Below are 21,751 nucleotides of genomic sequence, written 5' to 3' on the forward strand. Positions count from 1 at the left end.
GTAGGCTGTGAAGTGGGCTCCAAGAAGAGGAGCTGGGGCCCTGTGGCCCACAGCCATGGCTGTCAGTCATGCGAGTGAACCAACTTTAAAGTGGATGCTGAAAGCGCCACTCCTTAACTGAGCCACTCTCACTGACACAACATGAAGAAAGGAAGAGCTGTTCCCCTGAGCTACGCTCAAAATGCAGATCTGGAAGCAAAATAAACAACTGCTGTTATCTGAAGTCACTAAATTTTGAGCTGGTTTGTTAAGCAGCAATAAATAACCAAAAAAACAGAATAGGACTTTGAACATGAATTCTGATTATAAAAAATGGCTTTAGCATTGTACCAGAGCCATGTTATTTTACATATGCTATAACTTATCAGAATAGAAGGAAGAAAATGTAAAAGAAAAGCCGTTAAGTTTCATCAAGCTAATATAAATTTTGTCAAAAAAGCCTTTAATAAATTGCGCAAAGTATTGAGAAAATAATTCAGAGTCCTAGAATCTTTAGTATTTCATATATTGAGAAATCTAAGTATTAAAAAATTATTTGTTTAAGTTTAGTGATTTAAACTTTTTAATTTGGCTTTGTAGGGTTTTATCTATATTGTACAATGATGTCATAACCACTTAGTATGAACTGATACAGAAACCTAATTCTATTAAATTGGAAAATATAGATATCACACAGAACAACACATAAAATAATAAAATGGATTTTAAATGGAACTATATTTACAAAGGACTAAGCCTATATGACATAATACAGCCAAAAAATTAGTCATAATAAAAATAACAAGCAAAAACCATGCTATATATTATTTGCTAAAAGCAAGCACTTGAGAAAGATTAATAGTTAATTCCATAACAAAAGAAAACAAGTATTAAATAAAATGTTAAATATATCTTAACTTCTACAATAGAAATGTTTTTTAAAACGATTATGTATAATCCCTTTTCTTTAGAAAAGTGGATAACTTTTAATGGACTATGAGAGCTCGGGGTAGAGAAAAACACACTCTGCCTGCTCTTACAATGAAAAACCTGAGAACCAGAATGATTAAGTGATTTGCTCCAGAACGAAACTAGGCCTGGAACCCTGCCACCCGCTTCTACCTCTTGTGTCTTTTCTCATATGTTATGCGGCTTCGTCTGGCGTGAGTGATTCCTATACGGTTATGAAATATAAAACAATGTATAATATTCAGGAAGGAGCAAAGCAAAACAATTTCCTCCACATGAAAGTCATCTAATTTATGTTGAAAAATTAGAAATCTTCATTTTGTCAAAGTACTTGCTAAAGCAATTTTCTACACTGCTCGTTTTCCAGATATGTGTATGTTTATGTATAATGCAACACCCAAAAGAAAATTCATTAAACTTCTTTAAAAAAATATTATAAAAAATTAATTATACATTGATACTCTGCTACTTTTAATATTCCTAACAGCATGTTTTCATTATATTTTCACTTATAATCAATAATGGATACAAAGGGATGGTATTTTTGACTTTTGAAATATTTTTGTCATCTTATGGTATTTAATCACCTAAAACGCCCTTCTATTTAAGTGATAAAAGAAGTCAGAAATGGGTTTAACCGTAATTATTTCAACATTAAGCCTTAGTTTACTTTTACGTAATGTGGTCCTAATAACAGGACTTACCATGTGTAAGTAGAGTTGCTATGCAGAATAAATAAAATATGTAGCTAATATATCTAAAACACTTATATCATCCCTGACATATTACATACTAACATATGTTAGTTGTTATTAAAGTTATATTAATTTAGCTGCGATCAAGAACATGGCAATATTATTAAGATAACAAAATATGAAGTACAATTTTTAAAAATTGCCTACTTAAAACAATGTGCATATTTGTATTAAAAGGAGATTTGCTACAGTTAATTCAGCCTCATAAAATATATTTTTTTTAGATATTAAAAAAATATTCACATTAATCCTTTTAAATGGCCATCTAACCAATATATTTTAAATGACATAAGATTGGTAAAACCGAAATTTAACACAACTTACCACAAATACATGTGCTGCTCGAAACAAGGTAAATTCTATAAGTGTGTTAAACATTCCTTATAAAATGTTAAATAATCAAATTAAGAAATTATACACCAGTGAAAGACTATATACACAATGAATTCAGTAATATTCCTTGAAATGTTTTTTTAAACAAAGACATTTCCATACGATAGGTACCTACCTGGAGTAGGCAAACAATCGACTATCCCAAAGATCATGATTCCCTCTAGGGCCAGAATGAAAATAACAGGAATCTGTCCCATCAAACATATTCAATCCATCTTCGGAATTTTTTGAAGCATGGCTGTGCACCACATCTAAGAGGACTGTAATACCCATTGAGTGAGCCGTGTCAACTAGTTCTTTTAGCTCTTCAGGTGTGCCATAACGGCTAAAGGGAAAGAATAAAGCAAAAACAAAATCATATCATATTTAAAGCAAACAACTAATCATTTATTGTGTATCAATTGTTTTACCAGTACAGTACTAGATACTTTATACATGCAAATTCAATATGATATAATACTTAGATACAAGTCAAGGTGGCATAATATTTTCTATTAAACAAATTTTACAGGTATTCGATAAAAAAATAATAATGTAATTCCAGTTATTAGATGTAGATTTATATCCCAGTGAAAATTCACATTTTGAGTAGGGAGGCAGTAAATTTTGTTTCTCCATACTCAGAGCTTCTGATTTCCTTCTCCAGGCCTACCTGGCCTGGAGAGCATTGTCTTCCCTGTTCATATACTTGGCCATTACTGTGAACGTGTATGCTTAGGGTTGGAGGCTTGTGGAGTATTATTTGAATATCCTTGGTGCCTTGAGTGAGGCCATTCGTCCTGCACTTACTTACTCCCAAACTGGAATGTCCCCAGATGCCAGAAGGCCAAGAGAATGTGTCATGTCTGTCACCACCCAAGCAGAAAACATGAATAGCTCATAGGCATGTGTGTTTGTGTTAATAGCAGTTCTCTAGTCTGCATGAAATAGAAAACAAATCACTCCTAAGAGGGAAGGCTTTTCTTAACCTACATAAAATCTCAATATTGGCCTTCTACAGCAGCAACTTTGCTTTTAAATAAAATAATCACCCAATTACCCTTGTGATTATTTACTGTCTCACTTCCTCATTGACGGCAGGGGCTGTGGCCATCTGGTTTCCCATGATACAGTACAGTGCTTAGTATATAGCAGGTCTGCTGGTAGCCAACTCCACTGGGCAGCAAGATCTATCTTTACAAAATGCAAATGTGATCATTTCATCTTTACCTTGCAATCCCATTGTCCTTAGGATGAAGACTGTGGACCTTATCATTACCTACTGCACTGCTTAATTTGGCTCCTTCCAATAACTTTAGATTTATGACACTTTACCCCTTTCTCTCCTTATTGCAGCTGCCTAGCCTTTTTTTTTTCCCTACTCAATGAACAGCGTGTTCAGAGAATAAATAGCTTAAAAATTTCATTCATTCATTTGTTTTTTGAACAAATACTTATTAAGCTATCTACCATGTGTCATGAAATTTTCTATACTCTGGGATTCAGCAGTGAACAAAATAAATACCACTGCCCTTATGGAATTTACATTCTATTTGGAGGACCACAAATAAGCAAAACATGGGGGATGTCAGATAGCAATAACTTCTCTAAAGAAAAATGAAGCAAAACCACTGGTAGAAAGGGCAGGTGTGCTACTTTAAACAGGGTTATCAAGTGAAAGTTTCATGAAGAAGGCAATGTTCGAATGAACACCTGAAAGAACAAAGGAGTAAGGGATGTGAATACCTAAAAGACAGAATGTTTAGAAAGGGACGGGCACTGGGGAAAAAAGCATGGAACACTTGGAAGAAAAGCAAATAGGCTAGTATGGCCAGAGTGGAATGATCAATAAAGAGATGAGCCCAGAGAGTCAGCCAAGACCCAGATCGCACGGGGTCTTATGGACCAATATAAGGCCTTTGACTTTTAACTTGAAAGAGATAAGGAATTATTAGAAAGTTCTGAGCAAGAGAGTGACACGATCTTTTATTTTAAACTGGTTACTCTTGTCACTATGCAGAAAGTAGCCATGTGTATGGAGGGAAAGAAGGCTAGGGAAGGCGTAGAATAAGAGAAAACAGAGTGATCGGTTAAAAGGCTACTGAAATAATCCAGGTTATAAATAATGGCAACCTGGACCAGCGTAGTGACAGTTGAAGAAGCCAGATTTGGGATACATTTAGAAGTTACAAGATGGTTAGGTTATATGATAGCTAGATTATAGGAATGGACAGAAAGGGAAGAGTCCAGTACAATGTAAAGTGTATTTAAGCCATAAGAGTGGGTGACACTTGATAAGACCCCCAATGTATATGTCATACATATGCAGAAGAGAATGGAACCAAGGGCTGATCCCTGGAGGTCTGATATTTAGTGGTTAAAAAAAGCAAAGGAAATTTAAAAAAATAAATAAGGAGTAGCAAGAGAGATAGGAAAAACACAAACAGGAGGATAATAGTTTTCCTGAAAACCAAGGAAAGAAAAATGTCCTAACAAGGTATAAGTAACTAATTGTGCCAAATGCTGCTGACAGTTCAAGTAAGTTAATAGCTGATCAGTGGACTTAGCAGTGTGAAGGTCATCATTACACTTGATAAGAGCAATTTCAATGAAGACGTAAAGAGCCAACTTGGAATGAGTTCAAGAAAGAAGAGGAATGAAATATTTAGAAATTATAAATAAAGGTGATTTATTCAAGGAGAATGACTATAAAGAGAAACAGGTAAAAGAGTCAGTATCTTTTCTCTATGCCTGGAATGTTATCTCCCTACTCCCACTTTACCCCTCCTCCCAGGTCACTCTTAATTATGTTCTAGATCTCAGTTCCAACATCAGTTCAGATCTAATCTAAACTGATCAGATCCCTCATTCTAGGCTATTATAGCACTCTGTCATTTTCTTCTTAGTTTTTATCATGGGTAGAAATCAATATGGATGATCATTGGGTTAACATTATATGACACAACAGTGTGAGCTCCATGAGGTGGAGACAATGTTGGACTTATTCAGCTCGTAGTCATTTAGGTCAGCATTTCTTCAGTTATAGGACTCTGGTTTCTTTCTGCCCGGAGAGTCACATTCCTTGGATTTTAGCCTGGAAAGGACAATCCTTCTGCAGATAGTAGGATGACCTACCAAGAGCCTTCTCGGTCACATTCCTACCATGAGTCAATCTCTTTCCAGAAAAGGATATGAGCTCTGGCAGTAATGACTTCCATGAAACATGATTTCCTGACTAAGACTAGGGCCTCCAAATGCATGACAATTTCAGTAGGTTAACTGGATATTCTTTATCAGAAATCATTTCATGAAAAGCAATGTTGATCCATGGCCAATCTCTGACGCTTGATGGGAAGACAGTCTAGGATCTTAGTTAAAAAAAAAATGCTCAGCTTCTGTTAACTCTGTTAACTGTAAATTAGGTTACAAAACATCGTATAAAAGGTAAAAATTCATTTTATTTTTTTTCTTAAATAAAAATGGTTCTAATTGGGACTTTCATTTTACCTTGAAGCTGCAAAGAAGCTTGTGATCTGGTAACCAAAACTGGCATAGTAAGCATGCTCCATAATAGCCATCATCTGAATGCAGTTGTATCCTACACAAGTAAAGGTCAAACAGAGATGAAAAAGCAACATTTAAAAAAAAAGAACTGAAAAAAATATATAAACACAGCATTCTTGTTCTGAAGACATTAAATTTTACATATGATCATTTACATATAAATGATTTGATCACTTTGAAAAGTTCTACTACTTTAACATCTTTTGCTTGTCTGACCTTCTAACACAAAATCGGACGGTTAGTTCTTGAGAGTTGTACTCTAACTAGCTATTTGAAATGTCTTCATTTTAACAAGTAATAAATGATATGCAAATATACTCTTAATTTGACTTTAGAATATTAAAGATGGCAATCTACATATGCTAAACTTCAGTTGCACTTGTAATATTCATAGTGAAGATTATGAAAGCTAAATAAAAGTAACCAGTTGCATGCCATGTACTTTTTATTTTACCTTTTTCTTTATATTTCAATTATTTCTACCATATAACATAAGATATACCAGTAAATCCATTTTTCCACAAGGCAGCTTTTACAAAACCAGAATCCTTCTACTTCCTGCAATTTCTACACCTACACAAGTACTGCAAAGTTGTATGTGTGCACACACAGGCACACATAACCTTAAAAGCATTTACTAATGTGTTTTTAATATAAGGAAATAATCAAAGAAGAAGAAACTTTGGATCTTTAAAAAAATAACTAAGAAAACAATTTTTTCCTCCAAATTTGATAAAATTTGGTAAAATTTTCAAATATGATTTGACTGCTTTGAAAGTTACATTTCTGTAACATACACAGAAAATAATCTGTTCTCAAAGTTCAGTTCATGTTAGTATAGCTTCTCGTGTACATATTTCAGTACTGAATTAATATTGGAACAATTGCAAAGTCACATTCAGATTTACAGATTCATGTTTCAAGAATAACATGAACTATGGTTCATAATCTGCTATTGGCTTTTTCATTATAAAAACAATCTAACTCTATCACATTTCTATCATGATAGAAATATGTGCATAAACTCCTGCCCAGATAACATAAATCAATTTTATATTTTATAACAAAATACAGTTTGTAGTTTCTCTATTATGCAATAAATATTATTCTTATGATCAAGCACCAATTTATAGTTTTTATTATTAATTTTATGGCATTACTCATTCTTAGATTCATTTATGCAGGGGTTCTGGGCTATTCAACTGAAACACAACAATGAACAAGAGAATCCTTGTTTTGTCAAAACTTCTGCAAGACCAGGGTCATAAACAACATATTACAGTATGAAATGGCAGAAGATCTCAAATATAACAATTTAAATATAATAACTATTAAATATAATTAATATTAAATTCTTCATATATTTAATTAATTTTGGTTTCTGGAATCTGACCTCACCATCACAGACAATTAATATCCATGTATAATTAAGAACTTTAACAGTGAGTTGCAAACCTTTCTTCTAGCCAAAGTTTGGACTGCCTAGCAAAAGCAGAATGATTAAATGTACTTTATCTTCCTGCCTAGCTGTTGGACCAGGCACTAATATGCTGTGAAATGATAAAAAAAAAATTACCAATAAAAAGAAAAATAACAAATTTAAAGCATACTGAATCAATAATTCAGCAGTACACTATTAACTCTCCTGGTTGTTCCCATGAAGACAAGGATCTGTGTCATTACAGTCTAACATATAAATATCTAGAACGATGTGTCTTAGAAAAAAGATGCACCATACATATTTGTTAAATAAGTCATCCAGACCAGATGTGGATATATATATATATACACATATATATACACACATATATATATACATATATATACATATATATATACACATATATATACATATATACACACATACATATATACATATATGTATGTATATATTTTGACTCTGATACAAAATGGGTTCCAGTAACCTTAAAAAAATGTAAGATTTTTTTTCCCTAACAAACTAAAATGAAAAGGCTATAATCAATGACCACTTAAATTGATAAAAGTTCTCTCCTGTAGAAAAGTAATTATGCTTACATATTTATCTACAGTTTGGAAGCCATCAGTTCACATTACTTAAAATTGAAATTGGAATAATATCTTGAATTCTTATGCTCTATCTTATTCCATTTCTCTTTTCTATGCTATCACTATTACAGGGCAATTTGAGAAGCCTAAAATAAAATGCATTTCTATTACATATTTAATCTCTTAACACAAAAAAAGAGACACTTGTAATTAGCTTTTCTAATAAGAGAACAGACTCATTAAAATTTTATCTGAATAAAAATCACAGTTATTACTTACCAAGGTCTTTGATTCTTGGTAGTACATTGCATGTAAAATGTTTATAAGAAGCTATTTTTCCTTCATAGGAAGAAATTCCCACGTGAGATTCATAAATTCTTAGACCTCTTGGCTTCTTTGGTTTGGAATGCTTAAACTACAGAATATAAAATTATATGAAGAATTAGATCAGAAGTACAGGTATGATACTAACTGATTAAGCATGTTAAACGAAATGGTGAATCAACTCAAATAGTTTGGAACTGCTTTCGCATGTAAAAGGCATTTGGCTACATCCATTAAATTTTCTCTTGAAAAGAAATTCCTTTTTAGGATCATGTTAATGGGTCTATTTTATTTTTATTTTTTTAATTTTTTTAATTTTTTAAATTTTTTTAAAGATTTTATTTATTTATTTATTTGACAGAGATAGAGACAGCCAGCGAGAGAGGGAACACAAGCAGGGGGAGTGGGAGAGGAAGAAGCAGGCCCATAGCATAGGAGCCTGATGTGGGGCTCGATCCCACAACGCCGGGATCACGCCCTGAGCCGAAGGCAGACGCTTAACCGCTGTGCCACCCAGGTGCCCCAATGGGTCTATTTTAAAAGAGTAATCATGAAATGGCTTATGCCTTATCCTTGAGCCTTAAAGAAAACACAAGAGCTTAAAATGCACACATAATTGTTAAATGAAAAGCATTTATCGACAAGCTCCAATAACGCAGAAGACAGAAAAGTGAGTTCAAATATATAAACCTTGGCAATAATAAGGCTTTAGAAATAAACCCAAATAATACATTCATGAGGTATCTTCCCTATTCCTTGTTCTAAGGACACTGATCCTGCTTCAAACCAATCACAATGAGAAATATTACATCACTGAAGAATCTGTGATGAATCAGAAATTGTGATTAAAAAAAAAAAGCAGTATCCCTTTCAGGTCAGTATGTAGAGATTTCTTTCTCCCTCCTAACCTCAGAAACACATGATAAAACAAGAACTCACTTCTATGTTTTATTGGCTACAGATGATGAACTCTGATATATGTATGGTAAGTATATCGGGTACACTATGATGTAAAATATAAAACTGTTAGTGAAGAGAGAAGTTGAACATTACTATAAAAGTTATAAAAGTAAAAATTAATTTTCCTAGAAATATTGGAACAAGCATTTATTTAAAGATTTGTTGTTCTCACTTTATATGGGTGTTCTGGATCCCAGTGTATCCAATCATAATTCACATTATCACCTTCACGAGTCACATACTTCGCCCATGGTGAAATACGATACAAGATCTCTCCACTTTTACTCCTAATAACCACCTAAAAAGAGAATAAGATGTTATTGCTTTAAAATACTTTGAAAACTCAAAGATAATGCATAAGAGTTTATGAGCACTGCTACAAGTAAGAAAAGGGGGAATGGTCTTAAGAATCGAAAGTACCATACAGATGTGTACCCTTAAAATGTTTAAATTCCATGGACTTTGCTTTCTTATCTGTTATAGTATATGATCCTTAAAGTCACTTGCAGCTGAAATACTTTATGATTCTCTGGCAACTTCCATCATTGCCAATCAACCATTACAGTGGTTAATGGAAGTAAACATAAAGTAGATAGTAAAAAGACAGGAATATTATTTGGAAACTACTGTGAATAAGTCAATAGGAGGACATAACCCTACTATGTATTTAAAAAAAAAAAAAAGTAATGAGCTATATTGCCATCTCTTTCATTTTGTTTTCATAACAATTATAACATTTTCAAGAAGCTAAAGGAGGAAAATGAGTTTTGATTAACATTTGTATTGTGCACACAAAAATATACATACATACATACAAACAAATAACACCCTGTAAATATTTTCCACCTCTTTTCAACTTCTTCTATACCCTAGTCCAAGTATGCTTTATCAGATAAAACCAAGCATTTCCCCCTTTAGCCATCCATTCCTATATTTGCCAATAGTATCACTATTGTTATCAATTAAAAAAAAAACCCCAATAATGTGCAAATCCACCCTTCTAGACTTAATTTTGAATAAAAGATTTTTAACTTATCAACATGGTTAGATAACAAAGTGAGCCATATGAGCAGAGTTTCCAAGTGATGGAAATGGTAGCTTTATTTCTTAAGTTTTTTTTTTTAATTAACCTTTTAGAAGTAGATACAGGATGATCAAAATTGTTCAGATTAGGAGCTATCTTATGCCCTTAGCATTGAGAGAGAATATATTCTTCAGTCTCCTTTAATAGAGAAAAGCTCTAGTGTGCATAATTCTTGGTAATTAAATATTTGTGTAACGCTTTAAGGTTTAGAAAGGACTTCCATCATTATATCTTACTTGATTCTAGAGAATCTTTAGGACCCAAATATCAAGTGAGACTAAGTTGTCAAAAGTCACTGAATAACAGAGCCTAAAGCTAAACACGGAGCCTCTGATACTCACTTTCTTGCTCTTAAAAGGCAACCACAGCACTTCCTACAGATACCAAAAAATAATAAATCATGATTTATGATGGAAGAGCAGGTGAGTGGTGAAAAGGAATGTCTAACTTACATGAACAAAATTCTCCTTCATTAGGCCTCCCGCTGACAGCTAAATATTGCTATCAAATAATTATCACAAAAAGATGAATGAATAGGATTCATCCATTTCAGTAGTATTCATTCCAAAAGATATGTCCCTTGAGCCACATGAATTCATGGTATAATATACAATAGTAATATGCTTAAGAAAAGGTCCTTTGTCTCACTCATCAACTGAGAATAGGCCATAGGGAAATAAAATACAGAAATCTGTTTTCAGTAAATAACACTCTGCTTAATCCATCTATCTGTCTTGTCTCTCTTTTGCAAAATGGCTCCACAGTCCCTCCAAAGGATGTTCAAAGACCCGTAATTATTTGTGAAGGTGCCTGTTAGCAGACAGAATATTTGAAACTTTAAGTAGAGGACATCAAGAATCTCCTCATGCTGGATGTAATTTTCACATTCTTTAGAACATCAATTTGCTTGTTATACACATGTCTACAGAGGCTACTGTGTTATGGCTGTTGGAAGGAATAGTCCCTTCATTGGTGTCTCATATTCCTACAAATTTTGCCAGGTATGCCAAGGATACAAGGCCCTGACAATTGCCATTCTCAGAATGACAGAAGCCATTTCTCAGAGTTGTGTTTGTAGCACGTAACCCTGAGGAATATTATGATAATGTCTCCTCTGAAAATACAGAACGGGCTTGCTTACTGCTTGCTATAAAAGAATGGATTCTCCCAGATGAATATTCTGGAGCTATGAGGCAAACCAACTGTGTGAGCAGCATCCATTCAGACAATTTGGTGTCACTCCATGGGATTTGGAAGACAAAGAAAACCAATGCAAATCTGATGCTCATACTGCTTATTGTGTTGTGACTAATAAAATCATTTGTCTCTGACCCAGGAGTTGTGTGCATTCTGCCAGATGGCATGAAACAAGTTAAGTTATAAGCTTGTAGGCAGGGTAAAATCAAACTCTACACCTGACAAAGGATTATTTAATCATTCACTGAATGACTTCAATATTCTTGTTTCCAAAAGTTCCGTTTCTTACTTCCCTAACAGTCATTCCTATTAGTGTTGTTAGGATGGAAACTTTTAAATACCAAATTCCCTCTTTCCTTCTCAGTAATGGAATTATAGTCTAGGTCCTTCAATGATATAGTGAAGCAAAACTTCCCACCAAATCTGGAACACTTATCTGTGATCATTACATAAAAAGTAAATATATTTCTCTGTTCTTTAGGCCCCTAAATTTTGGAGACTTCCTCTTCTTCTTCTTCTTCTTCTTCTTCTTCTTCTTCTTCTTCTTCTTCTTCTTCTTCTTTTTTTTTATTTATTTATTTGACAGAAAGAGACAGCCAGCGAGAGAGGGAACACAGGCAAGGGGGAGTGGGAGAGGAAGAAGCAGGCTCCCAGCGGAGGAGCCTGATGTGGGGCTCGATGCCAGGACTCTGAGATCACGCCCTGAGCCGAAGGCAGACGCTTAACGACTGCGCCACCCAGGCGCCCCTGGAGGCTTCTTTATTACACTAGTTCAATTTTCCTAAGCACTCGCCTATAGAAGCCACCTCACCTTGTTTTTTATTTGCTGTCCTTAAATTGTTGTGGTAACCAGCTAAGAGTATTATACTAAATCTAAATAAAGCTAACTTGAGAGATGTTCCAATGAATGGGGAATATAATCTTTCTTGACTAAACTCTGCTCACATTTTTTGGGGGAGAGGGTAATTCCTAGAATTTGGATCTCATGAGTTCAGATTCAGATGAAAGGTGTTTTAGATCATGAGATAGGACTTTACATCATTTAATTTACATCCTCAAAATAGCACATACTATAAAGCAAATTGAAAAGAGATAGCTTGATAGATCGTTCGATGATAATAAGTCTAACGGCTGATGAAGTACAAGAATTCACTTGATACTACCAAATTGAAAGTCTTATACACTGCTAGTGTAAGTCTAAAATAGTACAAAAGCTCTGAATAGCAATTTGGCAATATGTGTTAAAAAAAAGTAATTCTCAATGACTTAGCAATTCTAATGATAGAACTTTGCCATGGAAATAATCAGAGATGTGTCCAAAGAATTATATCCCTGTCTATTGACCTTAGTGTTACTTTAATTGGCAAAAAGTGAATGACTAAATAATATGTATAATATGTGGCTGTAAATAATAATGTATAGTTGTAAAAACTATAGTACTAAATTATATTGAAGGTTCTAAGAAAATTCTTTCATGTTATGAAAAAGAATGTATTCCATCTCCTAATGTAAATGCACACAATAGAAAAAAATATTTAGATGACTGGCTATGGATAGATTATTAGTAGCCTTTATTTCCTGGTTGTATGTGTGTATGTATCACTTCATTTCTTTGTATAACTTTTTTTTTAAAGATTTTATTTATTTGAGAGAGAGAGAGAGACAGCATGTGCATGTGTGAGCTGGGGGTGGGGGGAGGCAGCCAAAGGAAGAGGGAGACAAGCAGACTCCCTGCTCAGCGGAGAGCTCACTGCAGAGCTCGATCCCAGGACCCTGAGATCGTGGCCTGAGATGAAATCAAGAGTTGGACACTTAACCGATGGAGGCACCCAGGCACCCCTTCATTTGTATAACCTTTTTGATCAGAAACAAATAAGTATTTTAGTAAGGACTGTAGATACATTAATTATATAACTGCATACACATTTGTGGAGCTATGCTATTCAAGTTGCATATATCATGTACCTTAAATATATTGACACGGTGTTAAAAAAAACTTCAAATTACTTTAAAGGAATATACTAATGAATATGATATTGTGATGAATTTTTATAGGTAAATAGATACTTTGTAAAATTATAACCTCTTGTAACATGGTAAAAATATTATCAGGCTCCTTTTTTAATAAATCAAATTATCTCTGACTTATGGGAAGTTACTATCAAAAGACATTAATAAATAAACAAGTATATAAAAGAAACCTCTGTCTCTTCAAAAATCAAATTGACTTAGTGAACTATATGAAGTCAAATTTTATTTAGAAAATGTCACTTAGAACTCAAATAAACAATATAAAAAACAGTTTGGTAAAGCAGTGAACACCTTAAAAAATTGTGTGTGTGTGTGTGTGTGTGTATGTATTCATTCATTCTAGGAATATCTTTTGAAATGCTTCTTGCCAAAGAATATTGTTCCTATGAACCGGAAAATTATGACATAACATGCTCCTCAGGTGGTCGGGTTCAGCTGTTTAGAACTATTAGCATACTCTAGAAAATGGTATTGAATGTAATTCTGGGTTTCATGAATGAATGTGTAGAAGACAAAGAGAAAAGGCACAGATATTGAATATTATAATTCAATTTGCTTAAATTATACTACCAAAATTGCAACTATGTGATACAAGGAAAACCTTTCCTTATTAAAAAAAAAAAAGCAGCTTATCAGGGAGGTTATTAGAAATACAGTAATAAAAATAACTATTTAGTGGCATACAGGTTAAAGTAAATAATGAAGAAAAGTCATTTCTAATTTACAAATCAATGTTATCTCCACTTCTAAATTACCTCTAATTTATATAATAATATCTACTGTTAAGTGATACCATATACAGAAAATATATAAATATAATATATTGATATAGTACATATTATATACTATTATATAACAACACATACAAATATATACAAATATACATTATATATGTTGATATACATATCTATCATACCATTGTACAATACTAAATATGAATATTCTTTGTGCATTTAAAATGTGACTGAAATACATATATGTATATATAAATATATATATTTACAGAGAAAGAGAAGTATACATACATAGAAAATATATTGCAATTTATTTTAAAGCAATTTTTAGGAGTGTGGGGGATGGGCTAGATGGGTAATGGGTATTAAAGAGGGCACTTGTTATGACGAGCACTGGGTATTGTAGGTAAGTGATGAATCACTGAGTTCTACTACAGACATCAATATCGCCCTGAACGTTAACTAAAATTAAAATTAAAAAAAAAAGTGCATGGGGCAAAAATAAAGAAGATAAATTTTTAGAAAAAGTAATCAATGTTCATAATTAAGTTGGAAAATAAGTGATATTCCAGAGAATGTGATGATTTTATCAGTGAGCAGAATCCTGAAGAAATAACTTTTTAATATTTACAAATAACATAGTATAAACATTATTTTATTTTATTTTGTTAAAGAGTTATTTACCTATAAGAGAGACAGAGGAGAGAGGGAGCATGAGCAGGGGGAGGGGCAGAGGGAGAGGGAGAGAGAATCCCAAGTAGACTATACTGAACACCGAGGCAGAGGTGGGGCTCGGTCTCATGATCTGAGCCGAAATCAAGAGTCATCATCCATCTGACAGAGACACCCAGGCGCCCCAACATTATTTTAAATGCATAGATATAATTATTAAAACTTAAAATAGCTTAATATAATTTTAAAGAAGCTCTTAAATCTCATTTTAAATTCAACTGAAGTTTTATGCCTAATCTTTGTTTAAAAAAATGACATATGAGTATATGTTTTTTCCACAGTTTTGTTTGTTCTTCTGACTTGGATCAGTTTTAAGATTCACTAACATTATGTAAGAATGAATCACTTTGCCATTTTGGGAGGCTCAAAAATGGCCTCTCAAAAGATACTTACATCCTATGCTCTAGAATCTGTAAATGATACTTTATGTAGCAAAAAATGGGTCTTTGCAGATATGATAAAAGAATCTTAAAATGGAGAGATTATCTAGATAATACAAGAGGGCAATCACATTTATCCTTATAAGAGGGAAAAAAGGATATTTATACATAGATAGGAGAGGAAAAAGCAGTGTGACCAAGGAGGCAGAGTGATGCAGACACAAGCCAAAGAATGCCAGCAGCCACCAGAAGCTGGGAGTGGCAAAGAACAGAGGGAGTGTGCTCATTCCAACACCTTGATTTCAGCCCAGTGATACTGGTTTGGAACTTCTGACTTCCAAAATTGTGGGAGAACAAATTTCTATTATTTAAAGCCACCAAATTTGTGCAGCAGCTACAGGAAACTAAATTAGGAAGGAAAAATTACAAGCAATCACTTTTTAAGAATAAAATGGAATGTACTTAAGTTTAGTTAAACATCAGTGCTGGACAGAGTTAAAAGATAAAGTTATTTTAATGAATAGTCTAAATAACATATTTTATTTCTTATTAACTTCCTACTCCCCAAAAGAAGACATATACCAATGCATTTCAGTAACCTTCACTAAACAAGTCTCCTTGACAATTCCCAGGAAAAGCAAACTCCTTCAGAGTAAATGTTGCTGATCTTCAGAATTGTTGGGTGAGTTTATAAAAAAAGTGAATTTGTAATACACAGTTTTTATTGCTAGTCTACCCCCATGTAATTATATTCGGAGACTGAATAAAAGGAACTACTCTATATGGTGCAAATAAAAGCTCTGAGTTTACCATAAGCAAAAGCTAAGGGGCTATTTTTCCTACCCAATATCTGATATATTTGCTTCATTAAACAGAGATGAGACTATTTCAATAGATAATCAGTTAGCAAAAATAATAACAATGCTTATTGAAGAAATTTCATACTGAATTTTCTTTTTTGTTGTCGTTTTTTTTTTTTTAAAGATTTTATTTATTTATTTCACAGAGAGAGAGACAGCCAGCAAGAGCAGAAACACAAGCAGAGGAAGTGGGAGAGGAAGAAGCAGGCTCCCAGGGGAGGAGCCTGATGTGGGGCTCAATCCCAGAATGCTGAGCCTAAGGCAGATGCTTAACAACTGAGCCACCCAGGCACCCCTCATTCTGAATTTTCTAATTAGGGATATCAGAAACACTAACTGATATTAAAGGATATTTCATTGTGAATTTTAAGTTCATATTTCAATTAATTGAGGGAAAAAAACCAAGACATCAATAAAAGTATTAAGGTATTTTTCTAATAATAACAAGCCCATATTATGTAAATGAGCACTTTGTAGATACACTTTCATAAAACTACATATGTTTGATTGGTAAAATTACATAAATTAGGTTTATATGTGAACTATAATTGGCATTACCATTGTTTATATATTGAACCTACTATGAACCTGAAAATAACATAACTCTGTTATTTGAATTTTTTAAAAAAAATTCTATTAATTTTATCTGGATAATAAAGTTCATACACTTTAGAGATCTCCATTTTTGATCTCATAATTTAGACCATAATTTTATTTACTCAAACAACCTTACACAAGTCATGTGCATATAAAATCATCATAAAAAACGATCACAACTTGAAAGACACATACAGATTGAAAGTGAGGGGATGGAATAGCATTGATCATGCAAATGGAAGTGAAAAGAATGCCAGGATAGCAATAGTTATATCAGACAAAATAGACTTTAAAACAAAGACTGTAATAAGAGACAAAGAAGACACTATATAATCATTAGGGGACAATCCAAAAGAGGACATAACAATTATAAATACTTATGTACCAACATGGGAACATCCAAATACATAAAACACTTACTAAAAAATATAAAGGAATTGATAGTGATATAATAATAGTAGGGGACTTCTACACCCCACTTAGATCAAAGAACAGATCATCTACATAGAAAATCAATAAGGAAACAGTGGCTTTGACTGACACACTGGATCAGATGGATTTAACAGATATGTTCTGAACATTCCATCCTAAAACAACAGAATACACATTCTTTTCAAGTGCACACAGAACATTCTCTAGAACAGATCACATATTAGACCACAAACAAGTCTCAACAAATTCAAGAAGACTGAAGTCATATCATCCATCTTTTCTGACCACAACACTATGAAACTAGAAGTCAACCACATGAAAAATCTGGAAAAAGCACAAATACATGGAGGTTAAATAACATGTTACTACACAATGAATGGATCAACCAGGAAATCAAAGAAGAAATCAAAACATACATGGAAATAAAAGAAAATGAAAAACAGTGGTCCAAAATCTTTGTGAAACAGCAAAAGTGGTTCTAAAAGAGAAATTTACAGCAATACAGGCATATCTCAAGAAGCAAGAAAAATCTCAAAGAACCTAAAGGAGCTAGGAAAAGAAGAACAAACAAAACCTCAAACCAGCAGAAGGCGGGAAATAATAAAGATTAGAGCAGAAATTAATAATATGGAAATTTAAAAAACAACAGATCAATGAAACTAGGAGCTGGTTCTTTGAAAATATCAACAAAAATGTCTAGCCAGACTAATCAAAAAGAGAGAGAGAAAGAGAGAGAGAGAGAGAAAGGAGGCTCTAATAAACAAAATCAGACACAAAAGAAGAGAAGTAACAACACTGCAGAAATACAAAGATTTTAGGAGAATATTATGAAAAATTATGTGCCAACAAACTGGACAACATACAAGAAATGGATAAACTTCTAGAAACATATAACATACCAAAACTGGAGCAGGAAGAAAAGAAAATTTGAACAGACTCATTACCAGTGATTAAACTGAGTCACTAATCAAAAAACTCCCAACAAACAAAAGTCCAGAACTAGAGGGCTTCACAGATGATTTCTACCAAACACTTAACAAGAAGTTAATACCTATTCTTCTCAAACATTTCCAAAACATAGAAAAGGAAGGAAAAAATCCAAAATCATTCTATAAAGTCAGCATTATCCTGATACCAAAACCAGAAAAAGACACCATGAGGAGCGTCTGGGTGGCTCAGTTGGCTGGGCATCCAACTCTTCATTTTGGTTCAGCTCATGATCTCAGAAATGTGAGATCAACCCCACATCAGGCTCTGTGCTTAGTACAGGGTCCACTGGAGAATCTCTGCCTCTCCCACTCCTGCTGCCCCCCCCACTTGCCCTCCTTCTTTTTCACTCAAATAAATAAAATCTTTAAAAAAAAAAAGACACCATGAAGAAAACAGAACTATAGACCAATATCTCTGAAGAACACAGATGCAAAAATCCTCAACAAAATATTAGCAAACTGAACTCAAAAATACATTAAAAAAATCATTCAATATGACCAAGTAGGATTTATTCCTGGGATACAAAGGTGGTCAATATTCACAAATCAATCAACACAATACACCATCACATCAATAAGAGAAAGGATAAGAACCATATGATCATTTCAATAGACACAGAAAAAGCATTTAACAAAGTACAACATCCATTCATGAATAAAACCCTCAACAAAATAGGTTTAGAGGGAACATACCCCAACATAATAAAGGCCATATATGAAAAACCAACAGCTAACATCATACTCAATGGGGGAAAACTCAGAGCTTTTCCCCTAAGTTCAGGAACAAGACAAGGATGTCCATTCTCACAACTATTATTCAACATAGCACTGGAAGTCCTAACCATTGCAAACAGACAAAAGAAAGGAATAAAAGGCATCCAAACTAGTGAAGAAGTATAACTTTCATTATCTGCAGATGACATTATATTATACATAGAAAACCCTAAAGACTCCACCAAAAAAACCTACTAGAACTGGTAAATGAATTCAGTAAGGCCACAGGATACAAAATCAATCTATAGAAATCTGTTGCATTTCTGTACACTAGTAACAAAGCAACAAAAAGAGAAATTAAGAAAATAATCACTTTTACAATTGCACCAAAAATAATAAGATACCTAGGAATAAACCTAACCAGAGAAGTGAAAGACTGAAAACTATAAAACACTGTACACTGAAAATAATAAGATACCTAGGAATACCTAGGAATAAACCTAACCAGAGAAGTGAAAGACTGAAAACTATAAAACACTGACAAAAGAAATTGAAGAGAACACAAATAAATGGAAAGCTATTCCATGTTCATTTACTGGAAGAAAAAATATTGTTAAAATGTCTATATTACCCAAAGGAATCTACACATTTAAGGCAATCCCATCAAAATACCCAGAGCATTTTTCAAAGAACTAGAATGAAAAATCCTAAAATGTGTATGGAACCACAAAAGATCCAGAATAGCCAAAGAAAGTAATCTTGAAAAACAGAACTGGAGGTATCACAATTTCAAACTTCAAGTTATACTACAGAGTGGTAGTAATCAAAATACTGTGATAGTGGCACAAAAATACACACATAGATCAATGGAACATATTAGAAAGCCCAGAAATGAACCCTCAGTTATACAGCCAATTAATCTTCCACAAAGCAGAAAAGAATATGCAATGGGAAAAAGACAGTCTCTTCAACAAATGGTGTTGTGAAAACTGGACAGCTACATGCAAAAGAATGAACCTTGACCACTTTCTTACACCAAACACACAAATTGAAAATGGATTAAAGACCTAAATGTGAGACCTGAAACCATAAAACTTCTAAAAGAGAGAAGGGGCAGTAACTTCTCTGACATTGGCTGTAGCAACATTTTTCTAGATATGTCTCCCGAGGCAAGGGACACAACAGCAAAAATAAACTATTGGGACTATACCAAAATAAAAAGCTTCTGCAGCAAAGGAAACAACCAAACTAAAAGACAACCTACTGAATGGGAGAAGATATTTGCAAATGACATATCTGATAAAGGATTAGTAATCAAAATATGTAAAGAACTTAAAACACTCAACACCCAAAAAATGAATAATCCAATTAAAAAATGGGCAGAAGACATGAATAGACATTTCTCCAAAGAAGACATGCAGATGACCAACAGACACATGAAAAGATGCTCACCATCACTTATCATCAGGAAAATGCCAATGATATTACTTCCCACCTGTCAGATGGCTAAAGTGAAAAACAGGAAACAATAGGTGTTGGCAAGGCTATGGAGAAAAAGGAACCCTCCTGAGTATTGGTGGGAATGCAACTGCTGCAGCCACTGTGAAAAAACAGTATGGAGGTTCCCCAAAAAGTTAAAAATAGTGGGTATTTACCCAAAAAATATAAAAATACTAATTCAAAGTCATAAATGCACCCCTATGTTTATTGCAGCATTATTTACAATAGCCACGATATGGAAGCAGCAAAGTCCATGACTAATGAATAGATAAAAAAGTAACGTGTAGGGGCGTCTGGATGGCTCAGTTGGTTAAGCATCTGCCTTCGGCCCCATGTCTGGCTCCCTGCTCAGTGGGGAGTCTGCTTCTCCCTCTTCCCCTCTCCCTGCTCATGCCTTCTCTCTCTCTCTCTAATAAATAAAATCTTAAAAAAATAAAAAAAGCAGATTACACACAATATATATATACACACACATGCTGGAATATTATTCAGCCATAAAAATGAATCTTTCCATTTGCAATGACAGCGATGAAGCTATAGAGTATGATGCTAAGCAAAATAAGTCAGAGAAAGACAAATATCATATGTGGATTTTAAGAAACAAAACAAAGGAACAAAGGGAAAAAGGGAAAAAAAAGAGATAAAAAACCAAACTCTTAACTATAGAGAACAAACTGATGGCTACTAGAGAAGAGGCAGGTTGGGGGATGGGTTAAATAGGTGAAGGTGATTAAGTACACTTGTTTTTGATGATCATTGAGTAATGTGTAGAATTGTTGAATCACTATGTTGTACAGCTGAAACTAATATAACACAGTATTTGTCAACTACACTAGAACTAAAATTTCAAAAATAACTGAAAAAAAAAGATCACATCTTTGTGATGTGCTTTATATCCACAATATTCAGAGGCTGAGGTAAATGGTAAAGAGATTAAGTGATTAGATTAAGTCCATTAACTCTTATGTTATGCAGTACTAGACACTATACAAAAGAAAAGGTGATAATCCTTCCTAGTAGCTTAAGTAAGAAAAGATAGAAATCAGTTGAACTTCAGGGGCACCTGGGTGGCACAGCGGTTGGGCCTCTGCCTTCGGCTCAGGGCGTGATCCCGGCGTTATGGGATCGAGCCCCACATCAGGCTCCTCCCCTGGGAGCCTGCTTCTTCCTCTCCCACTCCCCTTGCTTGTGTTCCCTCTCTCGCTGGCTGTCTCTATCTCTGTCAAATAAATAAATAAAATCTTAAAAAAAAAAATCAGTTGAACTTCAAAAGCAATAACCTATTGATAAATTTTCATTGACTCCCATTATTTTAGCTCTGTATGGATTTTTTAATTTGAAAATATGGCATCACAATTCAGGTGTTTTTGTGTGTGTACGTGTGTCTTTCGTAAGAAACAAGAAGCCTTTCCAATGTTGAATCCAGTAAGAATGGCCTGAGTAGAAATTAAGTTAAAGTATTTCTCTCAAAAAATGAAGCCACTATAAAAAAAAAAAAGTCTTTAAAAGAAAAGATTAAGCATACTAGCTATGAAAAATAAATTTGTAAT

General features: G+C 33.6%; 1 protein-coding gene across 1 annotated transcript in view; it reads right to left on the reverse strand.

The window, feature by feature from the left end:
* Positions 1–21,751, reverse strand: part of GBE1 (1,4-alpha-glucan branching enzyme 1) — a 260,274-nt gene that overhangs the window by 126,735 nt on the left and 111,788 nt on the right. Inside the window, exons 4-7 of the mRNA XM_040621100.1 lie at positions 9,124–9,249; positions 7,947–8,082; positions 5,583–5,673; positions 2,212–2,421 (exon numbers count right to left, since the gene is read on the reverse strand). Of these exons, the coding sequence (XP_040477034.1) occupies positions 2,212–2,421; positions 5,583–5,673; positions 7,947–8,082; positions 9,124–9,249 (563 nt within the window). The remainder of the gene's footprint in view (positions 1–2,211; positions 2,422–5,582; positions 5,674–7,946; positions 8,083–9,123; positions 9,250–21,751) is intronic.

This window comes from Ursus maritimus, unplaced genomic scaffold (genome assembly GCF_017311325.1).
Source record: "Ursus maritimus isolate PB19 unplaced genomic scaffold, ASM1731132v1 scaffold_4, whole genome shotgun sequence".
NCBI classification, from domain to species: Eukaryota; Metazoa; Chordata; class Mammalia; order Carnivora; family Ursidae; genus Ursus; species Ursus maritimus.